At 48.0% G+C, this 27314-nt stretch overlaps 1 protein-coding gene across 12 annotated transcripts; it reads left to right on the forward strand.

The window, feature by feature from the left end:
• The first annotated feature begins 216 nt into the window (after window positions 1-216).
• Window positions 217-27233, forward strand: TRAF1 (TNF receptor associated factor 1). Of its 12 annotated transcripts, none has more exons than XM_077143314.1 (10): window positions 4500-4642; window positions 5961-6040; window positions 6913-7051; window positions 7287-7695; window positions 9455-9539; window positions 18322-18387; window positions 18876-19286; window positions 20674-20851; window positions 23392-23540; window positions 25901-27233. In XM_077143314.1, exons 4-10 carry the CDS (start codon window positions 7556-7558, stop codon window positions 26117-26119), a joined length of 1248 nt encoding a protein of 415 aa, XP_076999429.1. In that variant the 5' UTR covers window positions 4500-4642; window positions 5961-6040; window positions 6913-7051; window positions 7287-7555; the 3' UTR covers window positions 26120-27233. The 12 variants fall into 12 exon arrangements, with proteins under 12 accessions (XP_076999426.1, XP_076999397.1, XP_076999416.1 ...); XM_077143293.1 differs by lacking the exon at window positions 5961-6040 and adding an exon at window positions 6064-6493; XM_077143311.1 differs by lacking the exons at window positions 4500-4642; window positions 5961-6040 and adding an exon at window positions 217-348.
• The last annotated feature ends 81 nt before the right edge of the window (window positions 27234-27314 follow it).

Genomic DNA, 27314 nt, shown 5'->3' on the forward strand with positions numbered 1-27314 from the left:
CATCCTGCCAGGCCCTGAAACCAGATGTAAGGAATTCAGTGTACACTAAGAGAATTTGGAAGCCAGTGTAGACTTTTAAGCTGGGTGGGGGTGGGGGTAAGGGATGTGAGGGGTGGTGCCTTGAAATGATTTATATTTTTAAATCATTGTAGCTGCTGAGCAAATAATGGGCTGGAAAGGTACACAAGAGTAAGCAAGGAAACCAGAGGCAGGCTCTTTGGCTGGAATTTAGACAAGAGTTGGTGGGACTTCAACTAGGATAGTGGAACTGGAGAGAAAGAAAAGAACCCATTGAAGAAATAGTACGGAGCCTAAACTGAAAAGACTTTGATATGAACTAACCAGGAGGTAAGAAAGAAAGGGAGGAATCAAGACTAACTCTTGGATTTAGGGCTTAAGTCCCTGGAAGGATGGCAGTGCCATTTACTGAGATGATGAGAAGGTCATCTTTATCATTCTCTTCTGTCCTCAAAGCCTACCAGCAGGAGGAAGCAAGGTCAAGTTCTATAAAATTAGCTGACCTCCATGCTCTGAAATCATGAGATGTAAAATTTTAATTAAATATAGTGATACAATTCAACATTTCTAGTTATTTCCAAGGTTACCCTTAGGCTAAATTGTAAAGGCACTGAATATGTCTGCAGCAACTGTGGTCTACCCCATCTTTCCCTTTCACCCGTGATTTTAGTTTCCTAGGCTGCTCCAAACAATATCATGAAATAGTTCACCTTAACTAATGGGAATTTATTCACCTACAATTTTGAGGCTGAGAAAATGTCCAAATCAAGACATCAGCAAGGCAGTGCTTTCTTCCTGAAGACCGGCTGCCAGCAATCCTTGGCTCCTCTGTCTCATGGCAAGGCACATTCCCTCTCTCTCTGTATTCACTGCATTTATAAAGGACTCCAGTAAAAGAATTAAGATCCATCCTGAATGAGGTGGGTCACACCTTAACTAAAGTAGCCTCAACAAAAGACCCACAACTACTGGAATGGATTAACTTTAAGAACTTGTTTTTCTGGGGTACATACAGTTCTAAACCATCATACCTCTCTTTGAAGCCTCACCTCCTCCAGATCGAATCGCCGATTCCTTCTCCTATCCCAATCCACCCTCAGGAAAGAATCTTTCTGACATTTTGATAGAAGTATGAATAACAATATCTGAGCTCTTCTCCTGTCCCCGAAGAACAAATGGATCCATCTCTTTTTAAGAGAAGTGTCAAGAATTAGAAGACACAGAGAGGGATGTTTTATTGGACTGGGATAGGGAGTCAGGCGGCCCCACGGCACCTGCCTGCACCGGCCCTGGATTTCATAGGCTGAGAATGTTGGCACGCAAAAATCCTGGGGAGTATCTGTTCCAAGCCTGCACCTTTCAGATGAGGAAACTGAGGTCCAGAGCAGGAAAGCAATTTACAGTGTGCCTGTGCTGGTACCAGGTGGGATTCCAGCTTGTGTGGAAAACACACACAAAGACTGGAGGAAATGTTTTCCCACCTCCTAATGCTGTCAATTACTGGTTGCTTGACCTTGACCAAGTTACTTAACCCTTTAAGCCTTAGTTTTCTCATATGGGAAATAGAAAATAGTTTTCTCACCTTTTTCAAGTGATATTATAAAATTTACATTGAGTAATGCATGTTATGTGCTTAGAGCAGTGTCTGACACTAAATGAAGGAAAGTCATAATTACTGGCATTGTTATTTTTACCACAATTGCAGATCCCAGTCCTCCAGATCTTCAGGCTCCAGTCTGGTCCTGCCTCCCCAGCCCCTTTCCCAGAAGGATGATGCCTTCTAAAATATCTTCTCGAATCTGTCCCTTCTCAAATACCCCTGGTTCCCACGGTCCTGAACGATAGTGTGTGTACAGGCAGTTCTTGGGGAAAAAAAGGTTGAATGGGCTTGACCAGCAGAGGCAAAGGAGCTGCAGAGAAAATCCCTGGTCCACATCTGGGACCGGAGCAGGCCACATTAGGTCCTTTCAGACTGTGTCTCTAGCACCTGGAAGGTCTGGATGAAGAGGTGAAGTGCAGTGCACACGTTCCTGGCGCCTGCTCTGCCTAACAAAGCATCTCTGCTTCTAGCTGGTTTATGCTATAAGACTCCACATGAGAGAATAGTCCCAGAAAGAGCCCTATAGTGAATACAAAGATTGAAAACCAATGCATTCTCTTTACAGTACTTTTCTACTTAAAAAATCTACAGACTACTATTTCTTGGATTCATTACTTAAACATTCATTTATCCTTTCTCCCTCAAAACAACCGGTTTATGAGCCTAAGAAAGAAAGAAGAAGAAAAAAAGAAAACAGAACACAATGTCTCCATTGCTCATTCTAATTGATCAGCACAGATTTTAGACTGAGGAGGAGAGAAGGAAGGTGTAATTCCTTTTCACCCCAGTACTAGACCGTCAGGGCCTTGCCAGTTTTCACCATTTTTTCTATTTGGTATCTTGGAATGAATTCTAAATCTATGCTCTAGGAAATAGAGCAGACCAGGCAGTGGCCAGAGCCCTAGAGGCAAAGCCTGTGGGGATATCTCTTGTGCTTTGCCATCCACAATGCAGAATGACTCACAAACAGTTAATTACCCAAAATCCTCCTGGCCACTCAGTCCTAAATTCCCCGCAAGAGGCACAAGCTCAAAAGGCTATGCCAAAGTCAAGTATCTGACAGCTGAAGGGTTGGGAAGGAAAGCCTTTCTATGCCTCTGGGAATGAGCAGAATAGATAAGGATGAGAAAAGAGACCTCTGAAGTCAAACATTACCTACTTCGCTGTTTGCTTTCTTGTTCCTCAATCACAGCCCAGTTCTCAGACCACCAGATGCTGCCTCAGCCAGATGGACTACGTTTCTTTTCAAATTTATTTTTAGGGAAAATAAATAAATAAAAACTACCCGGTAGCAATGAGTGGTCTCTACAGGGTTTCATTTCCTTTCTGAGTCAGGTTCGGCCTCAGGCTTTCAATTTCTGCAGCCCTGTCCTTCCCTGAGCCCTCAGAAGTCCTCTGGTGTTGCCCCCTCTATTTTAAAAGCCCCCCAAATTAAGCTACATGACTAAAGACAAGTTTTTGGTACTTTCCAAAATTAAACTATTTCCTTTGGTAAATTTCCACCAAATGAGCTCATTAATCTGAAAACAGGATGTGGCACACTAAGAGAGTGAGGTCAGGGTGCCTGTTCTTTTCACTTCCATGCTTGGGGCGGGGAGGAAAGGGTGGGGGAGAGATGGTTTTAAGGGGCCAGAGAAAAGCATTTACGGCCCCCAAATCCTCAAAAATTTCATTTCAAAGTTTGGACTGAGAATCAGTGACCTGAAAAACAATTTCTTGAATCAATGAATTTTTACATTAGAGAATCAAACCCGAATCCTTTCCTCTTAAAATTGAAAAACCCCTCAGAGGCCACCTGCTGGTATTAGAGACCTGATGGAGAAGGAGCCCTGGTCAAACTGATGGTTCTCAAAAACAAAGGTTGTTTGTAGCTTTCGAACAAAAAAAAATTCTACCTCAACGCTAAATTCTATAGCATGTTTGATTAATGTATTACAGATTCATAGGGAATGGAGGCCCTTAGTGGGTGTGTTTAGACGAACACAGGAACGGTTCCTTAGGAGATTGTCTTGTCAAAGCTCAGCATCTCAGGGACGCTTTGCGGCGTTTCTACTGATTGCTCCAACCCGGAAAGCTTGGACGGGCCTGACACCGTGCTAGGCTCTTTGCAGGAATCCAGCAGGGATAAAATTCGGGTTTTCTCACTCTCCCTCCACGCGGTATCCCAGGCACGAGACGAGGGTTCAAATTCCAGGTCTATATTCGTTTATTCAGCACTTGACGTACAATTTCATTTATACCAGGCACGCGCTAGGTCCCAGGAGCACGGCCGGGGGTGGGAAGGGAATGAACGTGCATTCGTCACGGGTGGGATAACAGTGCGCAGCACGCCGCAGACCCAGCCCCAGGCCTCAGTTTCCCCGTAAGGGCGCGCCGGCCCCGCCCCCGGGGCAGCCTCAGGGGCCTGCTAGCGCGGCGGGGAAGGGCCGCTTTCCCGGGCTTCCGCCGTCGGGGCCACGTCCTCCGCGCCCGCCGGAAGCTCCCGGGCGGCCAGTGGGGAGGCGGCGGCACCGAGGTTGGTTGCGCCGCTCCCCCCGCCCCCACCCCGCCCACGCCCGCCTCGGGCCCGGGGCAGCTCCCCGACACCCCCACCCTCCGCTCCCCGCGTTCACCCGGCCGGCCGCAGCGCCTCGCGTTTGGGCGGGGCCTCCCCGGCTCCAGGTCTCACCGCGGGGCCCGGGGCCTGTGGGTGCGGAGCCCGACCCCCGACCCCCGACCCCCTGCCTACAGCCCTTCCTGCGGGCGACCTGGGCGCCCCTGGGGTTCGCCCCTCGGTCGAATAGTCAGGCGCATTGGTCTGCGGCGGGCCCTGCGTCCGCAACTAGGGAGAGGGGGGCGGTGGCGAGGCTGCGGGGCCCTGCTTTCTGGGGGCGCACGGACGGGCGTGGGGGTGGGGCACAGGCGGGCATCGGCGCGCTGATCGCCGAGTCCGGCGGCGAAGGGCGGTGCTGGAGACCGAAAGGACGCCGTGCCATCGCGGGGGCCGCCCCGGCGACTTCCCAGGAGAAGTGGGGTCTGGGCCAGGTGTGCCTGGAAGGACCAGGGCGGGGCCGGGGAGAGGGGGTGTGGAGTGCAGAGAGAGCTCCGCGTGTGTAGACTCCCGCGGGAGGAGTTACGGGGATGAGACCGATAGATGTTCCAGGGGAAAGACAGAGAGGCCAAGGAGACCGTTAGGAGGCGGAGAAGTAGTAAGGAAACCCGAGGGAGTGCGGGAAACCGAGGGAAGGAAGGGAACCCGGAAGGAGGGGCCCAGAGGCCTGTCAGGCGCAGGGCAGAGGGCAGGTTGGGTAGAAACTGGGAGAGGCTCAGGTCGCTTGGCGACCGGTCGTTGTAACCTTGGGGAAATGATTCCGAAACCGAGACACCTGTGTAGACCACCTTTTCTAGGAGTTCTGTTAAAATGAGGAGAGAAAGTAGACATGGGACAGAAATTTGGAGTGAGGGTAAAGAGGGTTTAAAAACAGACAATCACATGATGTGTGGTTAAAGCACAGGCTCTGTGTTTAGAAGTACCCACCCACTAGCTGTGAGACTTGGAGCAAGTCACTTAACCTTTGTGCCTCAATTCCCTCATCTGTAAAATGGGTATAATGATGACAATGTCTGCCTCATGGGGTTCATATGAGGATTAGATGAGGTGGTGCCTCTAAAAGAAATCAACAGCACCTGAATACAGCACTAAAAAGGTAGTAACCATTATTTTTCCTTCTAATTATTAGAGTGGCTTAGGCATTTTTTTTTTTTTCATATATGTATATACATGGGCAGGCACCGGGAAGCGAACCCGGGTCCTCTGTCATGGCAGGCAAGCGATCTTGTCTGCTGAGCCACTGTGGCCCACCCGCTTAGGTATATTTTGATACTGATGGGAAGGAGCTGGTAGAGAATGAGGCATTGAAGACAGAGAGTGGGCCAGAACTATGATGGAGAAAGATCTTGGACACCTCTCCCATTCCAATCAGGAGGAACAAGAGATAGCTGGAAATATAGGACTTTTGCAGGGTTTGGGTATACAGTTAAGGGAGTGCCTTTCTGATAGTTTTTATTTTCTCTTAAGTAGGCATTGAGGAGGTTTTTTTTGAGAAGGCTGGGCCAGGGCTGGCCCAGGTGAGGTCTGATTTACACAACAGCAGTAGGGTGCTGTGTCCTCTTTCCCAGAAGCTCCTAGCAGCCTAAATATTGCCCCAGGAAAGGTGGGCAAATGAGTCTGTCCAGGGTCAGAGGATAACATCGCACCTGTCTTGCGCACCTGTCTTGCCCACCTGCGAAGCGCAAGTTGATAAATGTGAAAATGTTATATAAGTATAATTTACCATTTTAATTCTTTTCCTTGATTTTTTAGAGCTGGGAGAGCCTAGCCATCATCTGAGTACAGTATCAGAGCCTTTTGAGTGCTTTGCTTGGACCAGTCAGGTGAAGTAGGTATTATTATCCCCATTCTACAGATGCAGAAACTGAGGCTCAGAGAAATTGAAGGACTTGTCCCAGGACCCACAGCTAATAAGTGATGTACTCTGGATACCAACTCACATCTGTCTGACCTCAAAGCCTGTGATTTGAAGCGTTGAGGAATGTGTGCAAAGCCCCTCGCAGCAGCCCAGCCGGGAGGGAAGATGGAATCTTCCCCATTTGACAGATGAGAAAACGGAGACGGGATACCCTGACTCCTCCTGAGCCCTGGAGGCTCTACCCAGCTGCCTTGCTTTCATCTCTCTTGTGTGGGGAAAGAACACAGAGCTTGAAGTCTGACAGACCTGCTTGTGAATCCCCCTTCATCACCAGGGGCTGTGTGACTTTGGGCCAGGCCCCTTGTTTCTCTGAGCCTATAGCCCGACTGCTGAAGAATGCCCAGCAGGTTGTTCTGTGAATTAGAAGGTAAAACATGGCGTGGAGCACAGTAGTCATGCCAGGAGCTGTAGTCCCCTTGGTTCACTGTTCCTGCAAACTTGGACCTACATCTCACTTGGTTGCTGAGACCAGCTCCCCACAACCTCAAATTTGTTTGCTGCTTTATCTACTTTGTCCTTCTCGGGGCTGGAAAATGGTGGTTCCTGACCCCAGTGTGGCATCTGTGGCTGAGGAATCTGTGGGCCTGAGACCTTGGGCCCGGAAAGCCCCCTCCGGACTTCAAAGGAGGGGAGGGCCCTGTGTCGTCATAGGAACTGATGGAGGAATGTTACAGGCTGGGCCCAGTCATCAAAGGCCTCCCTGCTACCTCTCATTGCCTTTGTCATAGGCGATCTTAAGTCTGGAGAGGTCCTAGACACTACCTGTTGCAAATCCTGTTTTTACAGATGGGGTAACCAAGACCCACAATGAGGAAATGACTTTTAGTTGAGGTCGCCTAGCCGCTCCTGACAGCACAGAGCTAAGGCTCCTGGGATCTGAATCTTTGGACCTGCCTCCAGGAACGTGTGGACTCCCAGCAGAGAGGTGAGCCCCCCAGTAGGGAATCTGGGCTGTTGGGGGTGGTAGGGAGCACCAACAAGTGGCCAGCCGTGGCTTTGTTGTCCCTGTTCCCCTGGGGATCATGGTAGAGGAAGCCAGGAGCAGCCTGCGGTTTTCAGACAGGGGAACTGTAACTGTGGTCGCTAAAAGTCCATGACACTGTTCTTTTTTCTCTTTGACTTGTTCTCTTGCTTTCTTCTCTCTCTTTCTCACTCTAAAGAATGACTGGACACTCTGAAAACTTCAGTCACTGTCCAGGGGATTTTTTTCTCCCCATGAAGGGTAATTCCTGCCCCATCACTACTCTGACTCAGCTGTGACGTTGAACCACTCAAGCCAGAGAGAAGATAAAGTCATCAGAGACTCCTACTCACCAGAGAGGGTGACCCAGGCTTGAGCCCACCTCTTCGTTCCTCACCGCCCCTGGTAGACTGGTTCTCTGCCCTGGAGGAGCTTAGTTGGACTCTCTGGACAGCCTGAGACCCCAGGATGGCCTCTGGCTCAGCCAGTAGCCCCCGCCCTGCCCCCGATGAGAATGAGTTTCCTTTTGGATGCCCCCCCACCGTCAGCCAAGACCCGTCAGAGCCCAGGGCCCTCTGCTGCGCTGCCTGTCTCTCTGAGAACGTGAGGTGAGGGGACAGAGGAGCAGAGGGTGGGTGGCAAGATGATGCCAGGGAGGGACCACTGATGGGAGGCGAGGGCAAGAACTGATGACTTTGGGCAGGTCGCCTCACCTATCCAGGCCTCAGTTTTCATGTCCTTTCCAGGTAGTCCTTTATCTTGCCCCTCCGATTGCTGGCAGAAGAAGGAGACTCAGAAAGATGTCAGTTCCCACATGATAAGGCCATTCATTGCACTGGGAAGAGCCTCTAGGCCCCTCTATGCTATTTACTTGCTGTGAGATCTGGGGCAAATCGCTTGATGTCTCTGAGCCTCAGCTTTCTTGTCTGTAAAATGCCTGTCATTTGATTTTCTATCTCACAGATTTGTTAGGAGACCCAATCAGTGATATCTAAAAACTCTTAGTAATGACTGTAAACCCCTCTGGTAAATGATAAATTGTTACATAAATATATCTCCTTCCACAATATCATCCATCACCTTGAACTGTTGCTGGGAACCCTTCAGAGGGGACAAAGGAATATATTTATTTATGTTTATATTTTTTCATATATTTATATTTAAAATATAAATAACCCAGAGTGGTGTGACATCATCACCGCCACCACCCCTTAAGCAATTATTATGCACGTACTCTGTACCAAGTAGTCTACTAAGCTTTTTCCTTGGGACTTCAGAGCAGCCTACTACAGTAGGCACTGTTATCCTGTTTTACAACTGAGGACACTGAGGCCTAATAGAGAGGTGAGGTCAGCTTGCCCCAGGCTATTTTCCTGGCAGTTGCACCAATTGTGACCTTTGATTGGGGGTTTACCACTCAGATAGTGGAAAAGTGAGAAATCACACGTTGTGACAATGGGGGAGGCTGTGGCGGGGGGGGGGGGGGGGGGGGGGGGGGGGGGGGGGGGGGGGGGGGAAGGCCAGGCTGGGTGATGGAGCAAAACTTGGCTGTTTTAACATCCAGCTGGTTGTTCTGGGGTCACCTCAGCCCTTTGCAGTGGGTCTCTTGGTTTCCTGCCCAATTCTCCCCAAACCTGGCAGAGGAGGAGGGAATTGCTGACGGGTAGGGAACAGGCCAGAGGCCTGGAAGCTTCCGCCCATTCTGCTCCTAATTCACTCCATCTTGGCCAACCCACCTGCCCTCCTGGGACCTCTTTTTCCTGTCCTATAAAATGGGCTAGATCAGTAGCTCACGCTGTGTTTCGGAATCACCTGTGGAGCTTTGTGAACACACACACATGCCCATGTGTCACTGAGTCAGAATTTGACACCCACTCCTGGCTAGAAGGTCTCTAAAGTCCCTTCTTGTTCATACAGGCCGTGATCATCTGTGACTACTAAAACTAAGAGACCAAAGCCAAACTGGGAAGCTAAGAAGAACACAGATAGTCACCAGTCCACCATCCCTTATCCCTCCCCTTGGGATCAGAATTCACAGCTTTTTTCAGATTTTTAGTAAAGCAAATCAGTGCCTAACATAATTCTTCCAGCAGGGATTGGAGCAGCACCCTGTATTCAAGCACATTAATATTTCTGCAGTGAAGCACATAAGTATTGATGTGAAGTGGGACAAATCAGGGCTATAATCACCTCTGGTTTCATAATTTTAGGGGTTTTCAGAATAGTGGGTCCAAATCTGTAGATTTGCTCAGTTACTGGTGATAGCCACCACGTGGGTAATGTCCAGGGTTTTAGGGCTCTCGGATCAGGAGATGGTACCAGGGACCCATGAGTGCCTCACTCAGGCATTTGCCCGTGTTTCCCCAGGAACTACAAGGATCGGTTCTGTCCCAATTGCAGAGGGGACGACCCCCAGTCTGCAGGCCCAGGAGACCTTCAACCTCAGGAGAAGGTATGTTGGTGTAGCCAGAAAAGAGTAATTGTCCATTCACTCGATTTGACCAGATTGATAACCCTGGCCCCCTGGCCCACGCCTCCCTCCTTGCCTTGAGTCTGGACTGAACACAGGTATTAAGAGGTGCAAAGTACCCAGAGCCACATGGCTGACCTGTGATGCTCAAACTGAGAACACACTAGTCTAGGGGTCTGCAAACTATGGCATGGGGGCCAAATGCAGCCCACCACCAAACTTTCTCTGACTTTTTATTTTTAAATAGTTGGGAAAAAAAACAAAAGAAGACTATTTTGTGACATGGGAAAATCACATCAAATTCAAATTTCAGTGTGTATGAAGTTTTATTGGACCATGACAATACCCATTCATTTATGTATTGTCTGCAACTGCTTTTTCCCTGCAGTGGCAGATGTGGGTAAGTTGCAATCAAGACTGTCTGGCCCTCAAAGGCCAAACCATTTACTGTTGGTTCTTTGCAGAAAAGTTTGCCTACATACAAGGAGACCTTTTAGGCCATTATAAGCACACCTCCTGGACTCCTCCAAGCTGTGTTTCTAGATGAGAGATGGCTGTGGAAATGTGAGGGGCCAAAGAGACAGTCTGCATTCTCAAGTACCACTGTTTTGAACTCTTGGCCCTTCCAAGCTGGAAGGACCCTTGCAGGTCATCTGTCCAACCCAGGGTTTTCCACATACTGGCCAAAGCTGCTCCATTCCCTCCCGTTCTTGACAAAGTGATAAATATAAGGAAATTATAAATTCTTTACTCTGAGAATCTGATGCCTGTCCTTAGAAATGTTAAGTGATTTGATGGTGATAGTAGATGACAGAATTTTTGTAAAGCCTTTACTTGATAAAATAAAAAGATGACAATGCTTATGTTATCCCCCAATTAAAAAAATAAAAAAACTTGTATCACTCCATGAGTCCAAAAGCATAGGAGTCACTGCTCTAAATCCAACCCGTTTGTCTCACGTGTTGGGGCCCTGACTACTCACTGGGAGTCTTAGGACTAAAGTCCCTGGTGGCCATGGGCCAGAGCCTGACATCCGGTGGTAGCTCAGTATAATCCACTGTGTGGCCCAAGATGAGTCCCTTACCCTATTTAGGCCCCGGTGTCTCCCCCTGTAAAATGGGGAAGTGAAGTTGGCTTTGCGACCTGTGATGTCCTGATTATGGCCCACAGATGGTAGGACAGTCCTTCTTCCCCCACCCAGTAGAGCCTGAGGCAGGCAAGTCTCCACATCTCCTTCTTCCCTCTCCTGCCGGGTCCCACTCATTCAGAGAGTTTGTGGGTATTTCCTGCTCTACCCAGAACTGATTTTAAGGGCTTCCCCATCCCCTTCTCAGCAACCCCACTTCCACCGGGCCCTCAAGGGATCCAATGCATTTTCCAGGAACTTTACGGTACATGATAAACTGAACCATGGAATCATTCCACATTTGGTGTCTTAGTGACTGCCTGTGACACTTGAGCATGTGGGCTGCCAGGCTCCCCCAGCAAAATGGAAGAGGTGGGTAGGTGGTCCGTAAGGCTTCTGCCAGCTTGAATGCTTCAGGACTATAGCTTTCTTTTGTTTTGTTTTTAAACTTTTTTTTAATAACAAAATATATATACAAAGCAAAGAAGGACGAAAGTAATCATTGTCAAAGCACACTTCAACAAGTTACTATGGTTTTTAACTTGTTTTATTCTTTTTCCTCTTAACAAAAGTAATATACAATGATTATACAAATATAAGATAATATATATAAGAGATATTTTCAAATCCCCCAATCCAGTGGTTTTACTTTTTTCAGCTTTGTTGAAATGAAATCGAAGTAGGGGGTCTGATTAAAGGGGAACCTGGAGCCCCATGCCTTAATTGCCCCGTTTCTTACCCTGTCCTATCCTCTGAGAAACTCTGATGACTCCTTGGACCCTTCAGGGCAGTTTGAAACTTGCTGCCTTAAACCAAATGAAGGGACTCTAATGGTAGAATTATAGGCATTCTAACAAGGAGGTAGGAGGGAGTGCTATTTGGGGGCAGAGGCCTCTTTGACATGGACAGACCTCCAAAAAGCATCAGTCTCCCTGCTTCCGTATTAATGCAGTAATGCAGTCATCACTCTTTGTTATGAAAAGTTGGCCTGGGGCAGGGCCTGCTCACTTGCATAAAGCTACACAGTGGAAATACCAGGGACTCACTCCTCTGGCTTCTGACCCTGATGGGAAATTTGGGGGACTTTTGACCAAAGAAAAGCAGCTGGTTTTAAGTCAACATTTTGCATGTGTGGTGATTCCCAAGTTTGTACATATGGGAGAACCTGAGAAATGGAGGCAGGGTTGAAGGGGTAGGGCTGGAGAGTGGCCGAGCTAAGCCCAGATGAGTGTGGTCCTTGCAAACACTTTCCATGCCATCTGCTTATCAATCTGTCCTCATCCTCTGACTTCATTAAATTAATATGTCCCTAGGAAGTGCTCACAGCCATGGGCTGATTAGCTGATATAAGAAGAAATTAGAGGATTAGCACTGATCTAGTTCAAGGTTTGGTTCTTGCCTGAAATAACCTTCCGTAGAAGTGACAACAAAACAGAGGACAACCTGGTGACTGGAAAACAACATTCGATTCTGTCCGCACAAGACCCCATGCACGGATTGTCTCTTGGTTCTTTCCTCTGAGACCCACTTAAGAAGATCAAAAGCAAGTTGGCATTTGATACCAGGAACTTTAAATAATGCTTTCACTTATTCTAGAATCAGAGAACAATGTGGTGTAAGCCATGTAGGCCAATGTCTATTCTGTATAGATTCCTGCCAGATGTCCTTCCAGTGATAGGGAGCTCATTACTCCATGAAACTTCCATCTTGGGGAACACAGACTATTGCAGTTTTCCTCCTAATTTGTACTGACCTAGAGCCTCTCCCTTAGGGCCACAGAGGACAAGTCAGCCTTCAGTCCCTGAGGCAACTCTTCATGTGGGAAGATGTTGACCATGCCCTTTTTGCATCTATAACCAGTGTCTTTACTCCAAAGATGATTTGCCTTCCATTAAATGTGCTCCTGTGTCCTTTGAAGTGTGATGCCTAGAAAGGAAACCCCAAACTTTTACATTTCTATAGCTTGACAGTTTGTATCTGTAACCTAGATTCCCATGACACCCTGTGTGATGGGTGGTGGCAAGGTCCCTGTTTTATGGTTGGGGCACCCAAGCCCCCATGAGGAGGTGCCTAGCCCAAAGTTGTAACTCCTGCCTCCTAAGCTGGTGGCATCATCTCCTCCATACCTCTCTAAATGTTAGATCACATGCAAGTGATTTATACATGTTTAAATAGCACAACCATCCTCAAGTGTTGGAATCACTTGAGTGCTATGGAAAAAGAGGAATGGGCAAGATGACTTCCAACCTAGAGAATCAGGCAGCCTTCATCAAGGAGGTGGTCACTGAGCCAAGCAGAGGTTGGCAGAGAGGAAACTGGCATAGCTACAGAGAAAGGCAAAATTGTGGGGAGAGACAGACCGACTAGGATCCCCCACTCTGACTGCAGAGACCTACTCCTCAGCTCCAACCAAGTCCCAAGTGAGTATGACCCCTCAAGGCCTCCAAGCCTCAGCTGGCCCTGTACCTAGCCCGGTGGGGTGGGCAGTGCCTGGCACACTGTCAAAGAGTGGCAGGAACTGTTGGAGGTGGCACTGAGGTTCCTGACACTCCCTTAAAACATTCTTGAGGAAAAAAAATGTGTTGGAGGCCCACATGCCCCCGTGCATGGCCCTCTGCCAGGACCCTCTGCTGACCCTGTCACAAAGAGCTCTGGATAGCCAGGGCAGCCAGGAACATCACACACCCAGAGACTTCTCGGATGCAGACAGAAGGACGAGTGTTCCCTGAGGGTTGGGATTTTATTTTTCTTCCTCAGAGGAAATTCCACTGAGAACTTTATTTTTAGCACTTTCCAAGCAGTGAGACTCCTCACACAGGGGCTGCTTGTGGCACCAGATGCACACCAGGGTTGGCCCAGGACAGATCCCCTGTTCTTCCTATGCAGCTGAACCTCAGCCCCTCTCCTAGACCCCTCCATCCCTGGCTTTCACGTGAAGATAACCCGGGGTCAAGGCAAGAGATTCCCTGGGGGAGAGGAAGGACTCAGATGTTGTCACCAGACCCCTAGGCTTTACCTCACCTTTATCCCGAATTTGCATCATCTCCAGCAAGTCACTGACCATCCCTGAGCTTCAGGCCCCACCTATACTAGGGATACAGAATCCCAAAGCCCTGACCTGCTCCTTTAACGCTTGAGAGCATGAGATGGAGAGGGCTTTCAGAGTTCTGAGCAACCAGCAAGCCCTTGCAAGGGCATATCACTATGGGGCAAAACTCATGGATTTCATTGGCTCCTCAACTTACAAGCACAGTGTGACCTCGAGTCAGCCATCCACACAGTTTTCCCATCTGAAGCTGATCCAGCCAGCCTGCTTCAAAGGGCTGTTGCAGGAATCTTATAACATGCAAAAATGTTTTGGTCCTCTATAAATAGAAGATTTTTTAGGAGCTTAAATTGTTCCTCACCTCCTAGAGGAAATCCAGTGGGAAAATGGAGTTTTATAGAATAAGTAGCTTTGAGTATTAAGTGAATGCATGTATATGTGATCCATTAAATGGAAGAGATTCCTCAAGGGCAGTACTCAATCTGTAGGATTAATAATACTAATAATGTAATACTAATCATAATAATAATGGCTATGGAACGTATGGAACACTTGCTGTGTGAATTAATCACACTGTGGCAGGCAGAATTATGTCCCCCAAAGATGTCCACATCCTAATCCCCAGAACCTGTGCATATGTGACATTGCAAAAGAGAGTTTGCAGGTGTGATTAAATCAAGTATCTTGAAACAAGAGGATTATCCTGAGTTATCCAGGTGAGCCCAGTGTAATCACAAGCAACCTTATAAGAGGGAAGCAACAGTGGTGCAACAGTGGCTCAGTGGCAGGATTCTTGCCTGCCATGCTTGAGACCCACGTTTGATTCCCGATACCTGCCCACATAAAAAAAAAAAAAAGAGGGAAGTAAGAGGGTCAGAAAAGGAGATGTGAGGATGGAAGCAGGGGTCCAAATTAGATGCTACAGTGCTGTCTCTGAAAATGGAGGAAGGAACCACAAGCCAAGGAATGCAGGCAGCCTCTAGAAACCAGGGAAAACGAGGAAGTAGATTCTCTCCCAGAGCCTCCAGAAGGACGCGGCCCTGCCAACACCTTCTGACTTCCAGAACTACAAAAGAATAAATTTGTGTTGTCTGATTCTGGTAATTTTTTACTGTAGTCATAGGAAACTAGTACCAGCAATTATGTGTATTAGCTCATTTTAATCCTCACAAGAAACTTCATGAGGTAGGTAGGATGATCACCTCCCATTTTGCAGATGAGAAATCTGAGACATGGAGAAACTAGTAATCCTCCCAGGGCCACACTGCTAATATGTGACAGTCACAGGCTTGGAACCCTGACAGGCTGGCAGGGTCCACACTCTGAACCCCTCAGCTGTTTAAAGGCTGAATGGCAGTCAACCCTGTCCCCTCCAGCATCAGGGCGAGGCTGGCCGCAGCTCACACCTACATGTGCATCCTAACGAGGCCAATCTCTCCATCCATACAGTATTTCCACCCTGCAGCGGGCATTTACAGCACACAGCACCAGGAAGGCTCAGCTGCCAAATAAGCACCTCCCCTCCACTCACTGGTATCTGGAATTCCACTGTTAGAGTTTATCACTTCCACCTTTATCCTTATTAGGACTTTGACTTCCAGCTATTGTTTAGACCCTGAGAACTGCTGGGGATTCTCATCATGGGCTTGTGGGGAATTTTAGGGCCTGAGAGGTTGCCCCACGTTCACTCACCCAGGACTCAGGTCTGTCCCTAGAATCAGCACTCTTGGACTCGCCCTGCTTTGTTCCCACATTGAGGACGCTACCTGCTGAGAGAGGCTGCATCACCCCAGTCTTCCCGAAGCCAGCATGCCGGCAGTCTTCCTGCCAAGGCCGCCCTCCGCTCCCCCCACATCCCCAATAAAACATCTGTTTTCTGTTCTTTGTTGAGAACAACTTGTCCTACAGCCTGGGGCAGTGAGGGGGTTGGGGCACTTTGCTGTCCTATGTGTCCCAAACGCTACTTAGTAAGCCCACAGAGCTCTTATTATCTTGCTCTCCAGCGTAGCTTTGCATCTGCTCAGCCCAAAGACCTGTCCTCCCCTCCTTTCATCCAAATTCACCTTCATATCAGCCCATAAGGTTATTCTTTGTTTTTTTTTGGTAACAAAGCTCTTTTAAAATTAAGATGTTATTTACATGCAATGAAACTCATTTTTTAAGTGTACAGTTTGATGAATGTAAATGTGTGGCACCACTACAGTCAAGGTGGCATATATTTCTGGGCCCCATTAAGCATCCCTGTGTGTCTGTGTGGTCAGTCTCTTCCAGCAACCTCAGCCCCAGGCAGCAACTGATGGATTCTCTGTCACTGCAGTTTTGTCTTTTCTAGAATCTCATAGGAATGGAATCATGCGGTAGGTCTTTGGTGTTTGACTTCTTTCATTGAGCATGATGTTTTTGAGATGCATCCATGTAACTGTGTATATTAGTATTTTATTCCATTTGAGTGCTGAGTAGTATTCTATGATGTGGATATACCACAATTTGTTTATCTATTTATTACTGGTGGACATTTGGTTTGTTTCTAGTTTGGGGTCACTGTAAATAAAGCTGCTATGTCCACATCTTTGTATGGACATATACTTTAATTTCTCTTAGATAAATACTGAGGAATGAAATTTGTGGGTTGTATGATAAGCATATGTTTAGCTTTATAAGATACTTCTATAAATTTTTCTGCAGTGGCCGTACTATTTTGCATTTCCACCAGCAACATATGAGAATTCCAGTCGCCCTACATCCTCACCAACACTTGGTTTCATCACTTTTTTTAATTTTAGCCATTCTAATGAGTGGATAGTGGTATCTCATTATAGTTCTACTTTGCATTTCTCTGTGACTAATGATGTTGAGGTTATTTTCATGGGCTTATTTGTCATCCATTTATCTCCTTATGGGAAGTATCTGTTCAGACCTTCTGCCTATTGTTTCATTAGGTTATTTGTCCTCTTATTATTGAATTATAAGAGCTCTCTATAGATTCTGAATACAAGCCCTTTTCCAGCAAATCTACATATGCTTTGGAAAAGGTTTTCTCCCAGTCATCTATGGACTTGTTCTCGATAAGAGATAGTAAGATGGTATGGAAATAGCCCTGTGGCTGTGATGCTTCCTGGCAAGTGTCATGTTGGGCAAGTTCCTTCCCCTCTCTGAGCCTTTTTTTCTCCCTCAGTAAAATGGGAACAGAAAACCTATGCAACCTTCCCCATAGTTCTGTTAGGGGACCCAAGAATCCCCTGGGTCATAGCCAAGAATCATGGCTATGAAAGCATTTTGTGAATCCTTCAGACCTAAAAATAGGCAAGTAGTGCTGTCAAGCCACCTGGAGTTCTGAGAGCCTTCTGTATCACTGTTCTCAGACTGTATACCATCCAGAAGAGAGGCAAAGGGTAGGCACGGCACCATCAAGGATGGATTGCAAGGACGGATGCAGACAGGAATTGGGCTGCCGGAGGAAAGAAGCGATCCATCTGTTCTCTGTGCCAGGCACCACCCTCAGCACTAAGAGCACATCTGTGGTCCTCACAGGGTCCCCAGGCTAGAGGAGACATGGGGAACGTGTCAAGCTAGGAGAAGAGGCAGTGTCACCAAGGAGCACAGCAGGGGCCCTGATCCTGCTCTGGAGAAGCATCATGGAAGGGCTGAGGCTCACAGAGTAGAAAGGAGCCAGCCAGGCGGAGGGAAGAGCTCTGGCGAAGTCATGGAAGAGAGTCCCACCTGGCTGGAGTGTAGGCTTTGAGGAAAGAAGGGGCAGCACAGGTTGCTAGAGGTGAAAAGAGGTTAAACAGGTTTTGTCGGCCATTGCTAGGAGGGTGGACTTCACCCTAGAGCCAGAGGTGCCTGGGAAGCATGCACAGGAGACCATGCCCCCCTTGCTACCAACACTTCTAAACACAACTCTCCCCTAAGCCCAGAACATTCTCCAGCACAGACTTCAGAAAAGTAGCTTTACCAACAATGGCCATAGTGGCCCAGCAATTTGTAGTTCACAAAGAATTTCCCCATCCATTTCATTTGAGCCCTACAAATAAGATGGTCAAGGCAAAAAGTGCTTTTTCTATTTACAGTTGAGAAAACAGTCTAGCAATGAATAGCTACTTGCCCAAGGTCACACAACTGAAAGATCTTTAAAGTAAATTATTATTAAGAGTAAATTTTAAAATTGACACAGCCAGAACTTTTATGGTTTGCCAATATTTCCCCAGTTGTCTCCTGTCACCCTCATAGGGCAGGGGCAAGTACAGCTTGACCAGTGAGAGTTTTGAGACCCAGGGAGGTGAACGAGCTAAGGTGGAATTATAGCCCACATCTCAGATACCCAAACCATGGCTATTCCCAAAAGACCTCTCAGCCTCTGGGTTTAATTCCACATCATTGTGAGGCTTCTGGGGACAGAGATTATAAACAACATGGGCTCTGTATGCAAGAGATAATTTCAGCCTTAATAAGTCTGGGGTCTACCATTGTGCATCTTGTAGATGCACAAAGGGCAGGACCTTTGCCCTGGTAGATCCTGGTGCTATGTGGAGAGCCCTAACTGTGGCTCCCAGGATTCCTAGAACATTCTGTGACATGGCTCTTATTTTCAGGAGCACCCCAGTGTGGCCAAGGCTGGAGTTGAATGTCCCTTCGCAGGCATCAGCTGCTCCTTTAAGGTAAGCATCTGACTGTGAGAGGAATGTCCACTCAGGTCCCAGACATCTGGATGTTCCCCACTCCAGCCCCTCTGGGCTTTTCCCACATTAAGGTAAGTCTCTGAATGTCCTTATATTAATGATTTCCCCAAGGAACAAATCCCACTATGAAATCATCTTGGCACTCAGGGAAGTTCTTTATGTCTCAACTAAGCGTTGGTGTAGTGTCACTAAAATGACCTCCCACACCTCTCTCCATGGTCCTGAATCACCATTGCACTCAGGTGCAGGGCAGGATTGTTGTTCTGTAGGCTAGAAATCATGTGGCTTTCTGTGAGCGATGCCAGGGTCCTCTTCTTGAATTCCCTCAGCTGCAAACAAAGCCACTTTCCCTTTGCTGGGTGAGTGGATCTGAATCTCCTTGGCAACCTTTGGTGGTAGAACTCTCCACCACTCTTTGGTCCTCCCTCTATCTCTCTTTTCACTGACTACCCTCGCTCTCTTGGCAGGGGAGTCCACAGTCTGTGCAGGAGCATGAGGCCACCTCCCAGGCCTCCCACCTAAACCTGCTGTTGGGGTTTATCAAACAGTGGAAGGCCCAGCAGGACTCTGGTCCAGGATCTGGACCCACAGCCCTGGAGCGGAACCTGTCAGACCTGCAGCTGCAGGCGGCCGTGGAGGTGGCAGGGGACCTGGAAGTGGACTGCTACCGGGCACCCTGCTCTGAAGGCCAGGAGGAGATGGTCCTGCAGCATTTCATGAAGGAGAAGCTCCTGGCTGAGCTGGAGGGGAAGCTGCACGTGTTTGAGAACATTGTTGCTGTCCTCAACAAGGAGGTGGAGGCCTCCCACCTAGCCCTAGCTGCCTCCATCCACCAGAGCCAGCTGGACCGTGAACGCATCCTGAGCTTGGAACAGAGAGTAAGTGTGGGAAGCAGATTTGCCTCCTAGACCTGCTCAGGGAGCCTCCTTTGCACCAGTGAGAACACCCTTCTTTCTTCTAAGGTCAGCCAGCTCAGAGCAGGCATTCTTCCAGCAAAACTTACCTGTCCTGCATGTCAGGACCTTCTAGGGAGAACACTGAGTCAGAAGTTATAAACAGTCAAGGTCAGAGCACCTCCTGCTCATCAAATACTTCTATTCCTTCTGCTTAAACTTCTGCAATAGAACATTCCCTCCCCAGGCAGCTCATTCCATTGCTGGTCATGTTCCACTATTAGAAAATTCTTCCTTGCACTAAGCTAGAAATCTGCCTCCTTGCATTGTTCCTGGCTTTGCTCCTCACATCTGCCTTCTAGTGTTCATAGCAGCCCTTCAGAGATGGCCAATCAGTGATAGTATCCTACCCAAGTGTTCCCTTCTTTAGGCTGAATGACCCAGTACCCTCACCCCTTCGTCAAAGCACCTGTTTCATGCTGTCCTCATATGCTCCACTTGTCTCAGAAGGATTCCACATGCTTGGAGTGTGGTCTCTGCCCTACCCCAGATAATCTACCTATCTGACAGTTCTTGGTTGAGCAGGACTGTCCCTTCCTCTGTGCCAGAGCTTGTGCTTTCCTTATTATAGCCATTCACCATGCTAATATTGTTTTGGGGGAAGCAACATTATATCATTGTCTCATATTGAGTTGAGCTTGGATTTTAGTACAAGTTACTTTCTCTCTTAGCTTCCCATCAGTAAAATTAGAGTTTAAAATGTCCTTAAGGGCACTAACTTCCATTCCTGGCTTCCCTACCAGAGCATACCCAGCAATAAATTTGTAGCTTTGGGGGCTTATTGGGGAACCTTACCAGAAGGGTCTGAGGAAAGCCTTTATTTGTTTAACTTTTGCCCCAGTTAGGAGGTGGACTCCCTGAGAGCAGCAACGATGTCTTCAGCTTCCTGATTCTGATCTCATATGCCAAGCTTTATGAAAGGCATGAACCCAGAGATGAAATGAATATGGGCCCAGCCCTCAGTAAACGGGGAGAACATCTGGTAGGGAAAGCACAGAGGTATATCCCATAAAACCGTTGTAAGGGCTCATTAAGGACATAGATGAGAGACGAGTTGAGCTAGGGCAAGGTGGAAGGCTTCCCAGAGGAAGGGCTATACAAGCCAGATTCCTGATGGATGAATAGGAAAAGGAAGAAAAAAGGAATTCCAGGTGGAGGGAGCAATGCATGCAAAGACAGACACACATGCTGAGACTGGCATGGTCAAGAAGTCATATCTTGGGCATGTCTGTCTCCAGATCTCACCACCACCATATGTACCTCATCCTCAAGGCGGGTGCTGGTGGCCCTGGCTAAGTGGACTTCCCTGCAGGTGGTGGAGTTGCAGCAGACCTTGGCCCAGAAAGACCAGGCCCTGGGCAAGCTGGAGCAGAGCCTCCGCCTCCTGGAGGAGGCCTCTTTCGATGGCACCTTCCTGTGGAAGATCACCAACGTCACCAGGCGGTGCCATGAGTCAGCCTGTGGCAGGACCATCAGCCTCTTCTCCCCAGGTAACACCTCCCCAGGGGCACTGAGGTGGGAGTGGCTAATCCTGCAGTGTCAGTGTGTCCAGCTGGGCCAGTGCCCATTCGTGTCACCTCCTATAACCAGGAAACACGCTGGGATCATGCACCATAGTAAGGGAAAGAGCTCTGAACTGTGGGTCCAGAGAGCTAGGTTTGAGTCCCTGCTCAGCTGCCTATGACAGGGAGCTGTTTGAACCTGGGCCTGCCATCTCACCTTCCGGTGCAAATGGAAATAAAAATAGTTATCTACTGCATGTAGACATTGGATATGAAAGAAAGTGCAAAGCAAACCAAAGCTTTGTACAAATGAGAGGGATGTTATGATGATTTTCATAGGTGAATGCAGTGGGAGCCCTGCCTTCAGGGAGTTGGGGATCTGATAGATAAAATGAGTGGCAACACACAACCTGCATGTACGTGTGACTCAGTACCGTGTGAGGAAGGGTTGTGTACATTGAGGCTTGCTGGGTCTTACTCCTTTCTGAAACCTCTGGGCCTGGCTTAATGTCTTACATAAAGTAGGTACTCAGTAATTGTTTCTCTGAACTCATATGTTTAAATAACAACATGAATATTTGTGCATAAAATTCCCATGTGTGTCTATCAGTATAGGGCAGTGGCATCCATTTAAACAGCACCTTGTTCCAGGGACTGGGCTGGATGGGACATGTGGTGTTTCAGATGCTCACCACACTCCTGTTGGTTCAACATCATTTCACAGAGTAATAAACCGAGGCCCAGGAAGGCTAAGTCCCTGGCCCAAAGCTGCATGGCAAGTCATATGTGGAGTTAGGACCCAGATGCCCTGCCGTGAGGCTCCCCTCACGCATGTGTGTAATGGTGGTCAGGAAAGGAGGATTTCTGCCGTTTATGATTTTAATAACTCTTTACATCTGCCTGTGCTCTGTTTCTTCCATGTTCTTTGGCATTTCTGATGCACCCTACACCAGCAGGGCTGTGATTATTATTTTCCTTCCTCCTCCTGTTGTTTAGAGGAGACCAAGAGGCAGAGTCGCTGGCCCATACCACGGAGCAAGGCTGGGTCCCAAAACAAGGTCCCTTTCCTCCTGCCACTCTGCCGGGCTTGTTGGGCTCCCCAAAGGAGAAGCACCTCCATGGTATAGGACCGCATGTCCTGCATATAAACCTTTCTCTTCACTTCTTTCCAAAGAGGGATATAGCAAGCAGTGTCGCCTGCTACCTACCTAAAGACTGCCTGCCTGTCCCTCCTCCACCCCTTCCTGCCTGCCCCTATACCCAGTCCCCACTCAACCCTCCCGCAGGGGCCCTGGTGGTGACAGCTGCCAGAACCCACCCTCAGGATGGCCTCTCCGCTGCCCAGGGAGAGAGCCCCATAAGCTCCTGTGCTGAATCGTGCAGGACAGTTCATCCCTCAGGGCCTCTACCCACGGTGGCCAACAGAGCTGGAAGCCACCTCACTCTCTCCCAGTCCCCACGAGACCCCAACCAGTTGGCCCAGTGCAGCAGAAAGAAATCCATGTTGGGAGGTAGGAGACCTGGTCCCTAATCCTGGCTTGCCTCCAAGGCACTTCCCTTGCTGCCCTTTGTTCCCAACTGTAAAATACAGGTTGGACTAGATCAGTGGTTCTCTAAGTGCAGTGCTTGGACCAGCAGAATCAGCATCTCCTGCAACCTGATAGAAATGCAAATTCTCTACTCAATCAGCAGCTCTGGGATGAGGCCTGGCAACTATTTTAACAAACCCTCCCGGTGATCTGAGGGAAGCTGACAGATGCTGGACTAGATGATCTCCAAGAGTCCATTCCACTTTGACTCTGTGTGTTACTCAGGGGCTTTCCAGAGAAACACTACTGACTATATACATACACACACACACACACACACACACACACATATATATACACATTTTATATATATATATATATAAAATGAGATTTATTATAGGAATTGATTATATATATTATGTTTGTATGTATGTAAATATTATGGGACTTTTTTGGGAACTGGCTCATACAGCTGTGGGAATTACCAAGTCCAAATTCCACAGGGCAGGCTACAAGCTGGAAACTCCAATGAAGGTTTTGATTAATTTCCAGGAGAAATGGGCTGGCCAGAGTAGAGAGAGAAATTCTTCCTTCTGTCTGCTGAAATTTTCAGTTCTCCCTTTAAGGCTTTCAGCAACTGATTGGACAAGGAGATTCCTCTCATTGCTAAAGGCAGTCTGCTTTATTGATTGTAGATGTAATCAGCCCTATATAGATATAGTCAACTGACTGATGATTTAATCCATGAAATACTCACAATAACAATCTGGCCAGTGCTTGCTTGACCAAACAACTGGACACCATAACCGAGTCAAGCTGACATAATGAACTTAACCGTCACATTCTGTAATTGAGACAAACATGGCTCTGACCACAGCTTTCTTGCTTTTGAGCCATTGACTGTGGGCACGTCTAACTGCTGGGTCCCAGTGTCCTCATCTACAAAGCCCATCACTTTCCAGCTCTCTCTCTTTGTTGACTCTGGCTTCTGCATTTCAGCTTTCTACACTGCCAAGTACGGCTACAAGTTGTGCCTGCGACTGTACCTCAATGGGGACGGGACAGGAAAGAGGACCCACATGTCACTCTTCATAGTGATCATGAGAGGGGAGTATGATGCACTGCTGCCGTGGCCGTTCCGGAACAAGGTACAGGCCAGAGGGCTGCCCTCCTGGGGTGATGGTGGTAAGGTGAGGGTGCACAGGAAACCTGGGTGCTCGTGCTGGTATGGCCATAAACTGGCTGTGTGGCCTGGGCAAGCCAGCTCCTTGCCCTCTCTGCATTATGTTTCCCCTTTTTTAAATTGAGAGGCTGAGTCCCAATCTAGTAGTTAAGGTCCCACCTTGAGTCCAGGAGCTAAAATGCCCTGAACGGAGCACCCCTGGAGGGCAGGTGGGAAGGAAATTCACATGACTGGGTGAGCAAGGAAAACTTCCCTCCTCAGTTGCATCAGGGCAAAGGAAGTGAAGTTGCCCCACCCTTTGCCCACAAAGAAGCAGACTGCATGATGTCTCTTTACGGCTAGACTGAGCAGTAGGATTTTCACAGAAAGGGGAGGAGGCTAGGCAGGATGGAGATGGGGGAGTCAAGAAAATAGAACTAGGCTGGGGGGTGGGAGGTGAGGGAAAGTAGGTGGGCTGAGGGCGAGAGTGCCGAATTGGCCTGGATATAAGTCAGGAGACCAGTGGCTCTGAAATGCTGAGGAGATTTTTTTTTTGTTTTTTTAAATACTGTTCTATTGATTTTTTTTTCATTTTTTTTATTAATTAAAAAAATTAACAAACAAAACATGATATCATTCCATTCTACATATACAATCAGTAATTCTTAATATCATCACATAGTTGCATATTCATCATTTCTTAGAACATTTGCATCGATTTAGAAAAAGAAATAAAACGATAACAGAGAAAAAAAAGATTATACATACCATACCCCTTACCCCTCGCTTTCATTTACCACTAGCATTTCAAACTAAATTTACTTTACCATTTGTTCCTTCTATTATTTATCTTTATTCCATATGTTCTACTCTTCTGTTGATAAAGTAGATAAAAGGAGCATCGGACACAAGATTTTCACATTCACAGAGTCTCATTGTGAAAGCTCTATCATTATTCTTACACGTTAAGTAGATATCACCTTGTTGTTCAAGATGTAGAGGAGAGGCTGGAGGGAACTGCCTGAAAATGTAGAGCTGTGTTCCAGTAGCCATGTTTCTTGATGATGATTGAACAATGAGGAGATTTTTAAAAGCTTTTGACTGGATCTCAACCCAGTAAACAGTGAAACTGCAGCACTGGGGTTTTACAACACACACTCACCCCACCCCTACCAGGAGATTCTAGTGTGCAATTTGAGAATGTCCTCAGTAGGCAGTGAGAAGCCATTTCCGTTTCCTTATCAGTGTTTCCGTGACAGGCACTAGGGAAGAGGGTTTTGTGTGACTTTTAGATCATCAGCTTCTCAGAGATAGAGACAGATCGCTGTGGGTGTAACAGAAGCTCTTGCAATGTTTCAGAGCAATAATAGACAGCCCCTCAATAGAAATTGTCTGTTCTCACCCCTCTGCCTTGCCCTAGAAGGTCATCGCTATAATTGATGAATCAAAAAATTCAGAGCTGGAAAAGGCATTACAGGTTATAGAGTCAAACCTCCTTACCACATCTCAGTCTCCCTTTTGCCTCCAGTCCACCAAGCACAACTGACTGTTTGAAAAGTGGAAATAGCCCAAATGTCCATCAGCAGATGAATAGATAAACCAAAGACAGTATGTACATACAATGGAATATTACTCGGCCATAAAAAGGAATGAAGTTCTGATGCATGCTGCAACTAGGATGAACCTTGAAAATAAAATGAAAGGAGCCAAACACAAAGGGCCTCATATTATGTGATTCCATTTATATAAAAAGTCCAGAATAAGAACATCTGTAGAACAGAAGGCAGATTAGTGGTTGCCAGGAGCCAGAGGAAGAGGGCAATGGGGAGTAACTGCCTACTGGGTACGGGATCTCCTTTTGGGGTGATAAAAACTACACTGTGGAACTACTGGTGCTGCTCCTCTACCCTGTAGGTAACCTTCGTGTGTAGGTGGTGGTTGTACAACCTGTGAATGAATGTACTTAATGCCACTGAATTGTATCTTTTTAAGTGGTAGATTTTGTGTTATCTGTATTTTTCCACAACAAAAAAAAAATGGACTCTGTGGTATCTGAATCCCTCCTTCCACTAGATAGGCCTGATCCCTAATCACAGAACAGACCACAGTCCTGCTCAGAATACAGATGTTTGCATTTACTAGGCTCACACCATTTGCCAGGGAAGCCCTTACACTGTTTCTTGAATCCTCACCAGAGAGAGGGAATGGCCTGAACTCAGGGTCAGTGGGGCCACTGCTGTGATATGGATGAGGCCAGCCCAGAGCCCAAGCATTCAGCCTGGCAGCCTCGGAGCTGCTGCTCAAGGCCTGACTGTCCACCCGCTGCACACACCCCCCCCCCCACAGGTCACCTTCATGCTGCTTGACCAGAACAACCGTGAGCACGCCATTGATGCCTTCCGGCCTGACCTGAGCTCAGCATCCTTCCAGCGTCCCCAGAGTGAAACCAACGTGGCCAGCGGCTGCCCCCTCTTCTTCCCCCTCAATAGGCTGCAGTCGCCCAAGCACGCCTATGTGAAGGATGACACCATGTTCCTCAAGTGCATCGTGGAGACCAATGCGTAGAGCGAGTGGGTGGGACCGAGCAAGCTGTGCCAGCTCCTGAGGGAGCACCAGCTGGGGCAGGGGTTTAGCAAGATGACTGTAAGGTCCTGCCTGCCCTTGGGTCCTCCTCAGTGCATGGATGGCCTGGAGCTGGCGTGTTCTGAGCAGGACTGACAGATGACTGGCCATCAACTCAGGATGGTGGCAGCACCTTGGGTAGGGCCCTCAAAGGATCCAGAAAGAGGCTGTGGCAGAATTGCTCTCCTCTGCACCAAGAGAACCACACTGGGGGACCAAGATCCACTCTAGTCCGAATGTTAAGACAGACTCCAACCAAGATGACAGAGAATGGGACCAGGCCAGGGAGGTGGCTGGAAAGCTGAGGATATAGGATCTGAGCAGAGAAGTTTTCAGGATGGGAGGGGCTGAAAGGCTACCATGAAGCAATGGAAACATATTCTGTTCCTGTCTGGGGTCAGAACCAGGAGTAGAGGGTAGAAGGAATGGGGTGGCAGTGCGAATTCAGTCTGTCCAGGCTTGGAAGAAGCACCTTATCCCTGGAGGTAAACCAGTAAAAGCCAGATGGCTACTCTGGCAGGATGGGTCTCAGACTGGGGGTTGGATTTGAAAACCTTTAAGGTCCCTTCCAGCCCAGAATGTCTCTCTCATGGAGCAACTGGCCCAGGTACATCTTATCCCTGAAGTGGGGCTGGAAATCTTCAGGAGCCTCATGCCCTCCAGGCACTCATTCACCTTCAGGAATACTCCCTCCACGGTGCCTCCCAGTGAGCTGAGCTGGCCGCCATGGCCTGGCAGTTCAGCTTCCCCACCATGTGTGAGCCTGTAGTGCCCCTGCGTCCTGTGTCCCCGCCAGCCCAGCTCCTCGTCACCTCACACCATCCAGGGAAAACCAGGTCACTGTGAGCTCACAGGAGCAGCCAGAAGGAGTGTGGAGAAGAAGAGGGCCATAAATTCTCCACTCCCCCTGCCTGGAGATCCCATCTTCAGTGCTTCCCAGAATCCCAACATCATCTGAATTTACTTCTCCCAGTTGACTGGCCGGGGCCTCTGAGCTGAAGCTGTCTTTTTAAATATACATAAAACCAATGAAAGAATTAAAAGGAAAAAAATCAAACCTCTTTTGAAGTTTTCATTAAGTGTGTGGTTGTTGGGAGTTGGTCCTAACTGAGCCAAGTTGGAAAGGCCTGCTGTTGGG

The sequence above is a fragment of the Tamandua tetradactyla genome, chromosome 2 (genome assembly GCF_023851605.1).
Source record: "Tamandua tetradactyla isolate mTamTet1 chromosome 2, mTamTet1.pri, whole genome shotgun sequence".
NCBI classification, from domain to species: Eukaryota; Metazoa; Chordata; class Mammalia; order Pilosa; family Myrmecophagidae; genus Tamandua; species Tamandua tetradactyla.

What these genes read in the sequence shown, in the direction of transcription:
- TRAF1 (XM_077143311.1), top strand. Translation starts at nt 7,556, where the DNA reads ATGGCCTCTGGCTCAGCCAGTAGCCCCCGCCCTGCCCCCGATGAGAAT. An exon ending in GCATCAGCTGCTCCTTTAAG is followed by an intron (nt 18,388 to 18,875) that starts GTAAGCATCTGA and finishes CTCTCTTGGCAG; the next exon opens with GGGAGTCCACAGTCTGTGCA. An exon ending in CGTGGCCGTTCCGGAACAAG is followed by an intron (nt 23,541 to 25,900) that starts GTACAGGCCAGA and finishes CCCCCCCCACAG; the next exon opens with GTCACCTTCATGCTGCTTGA.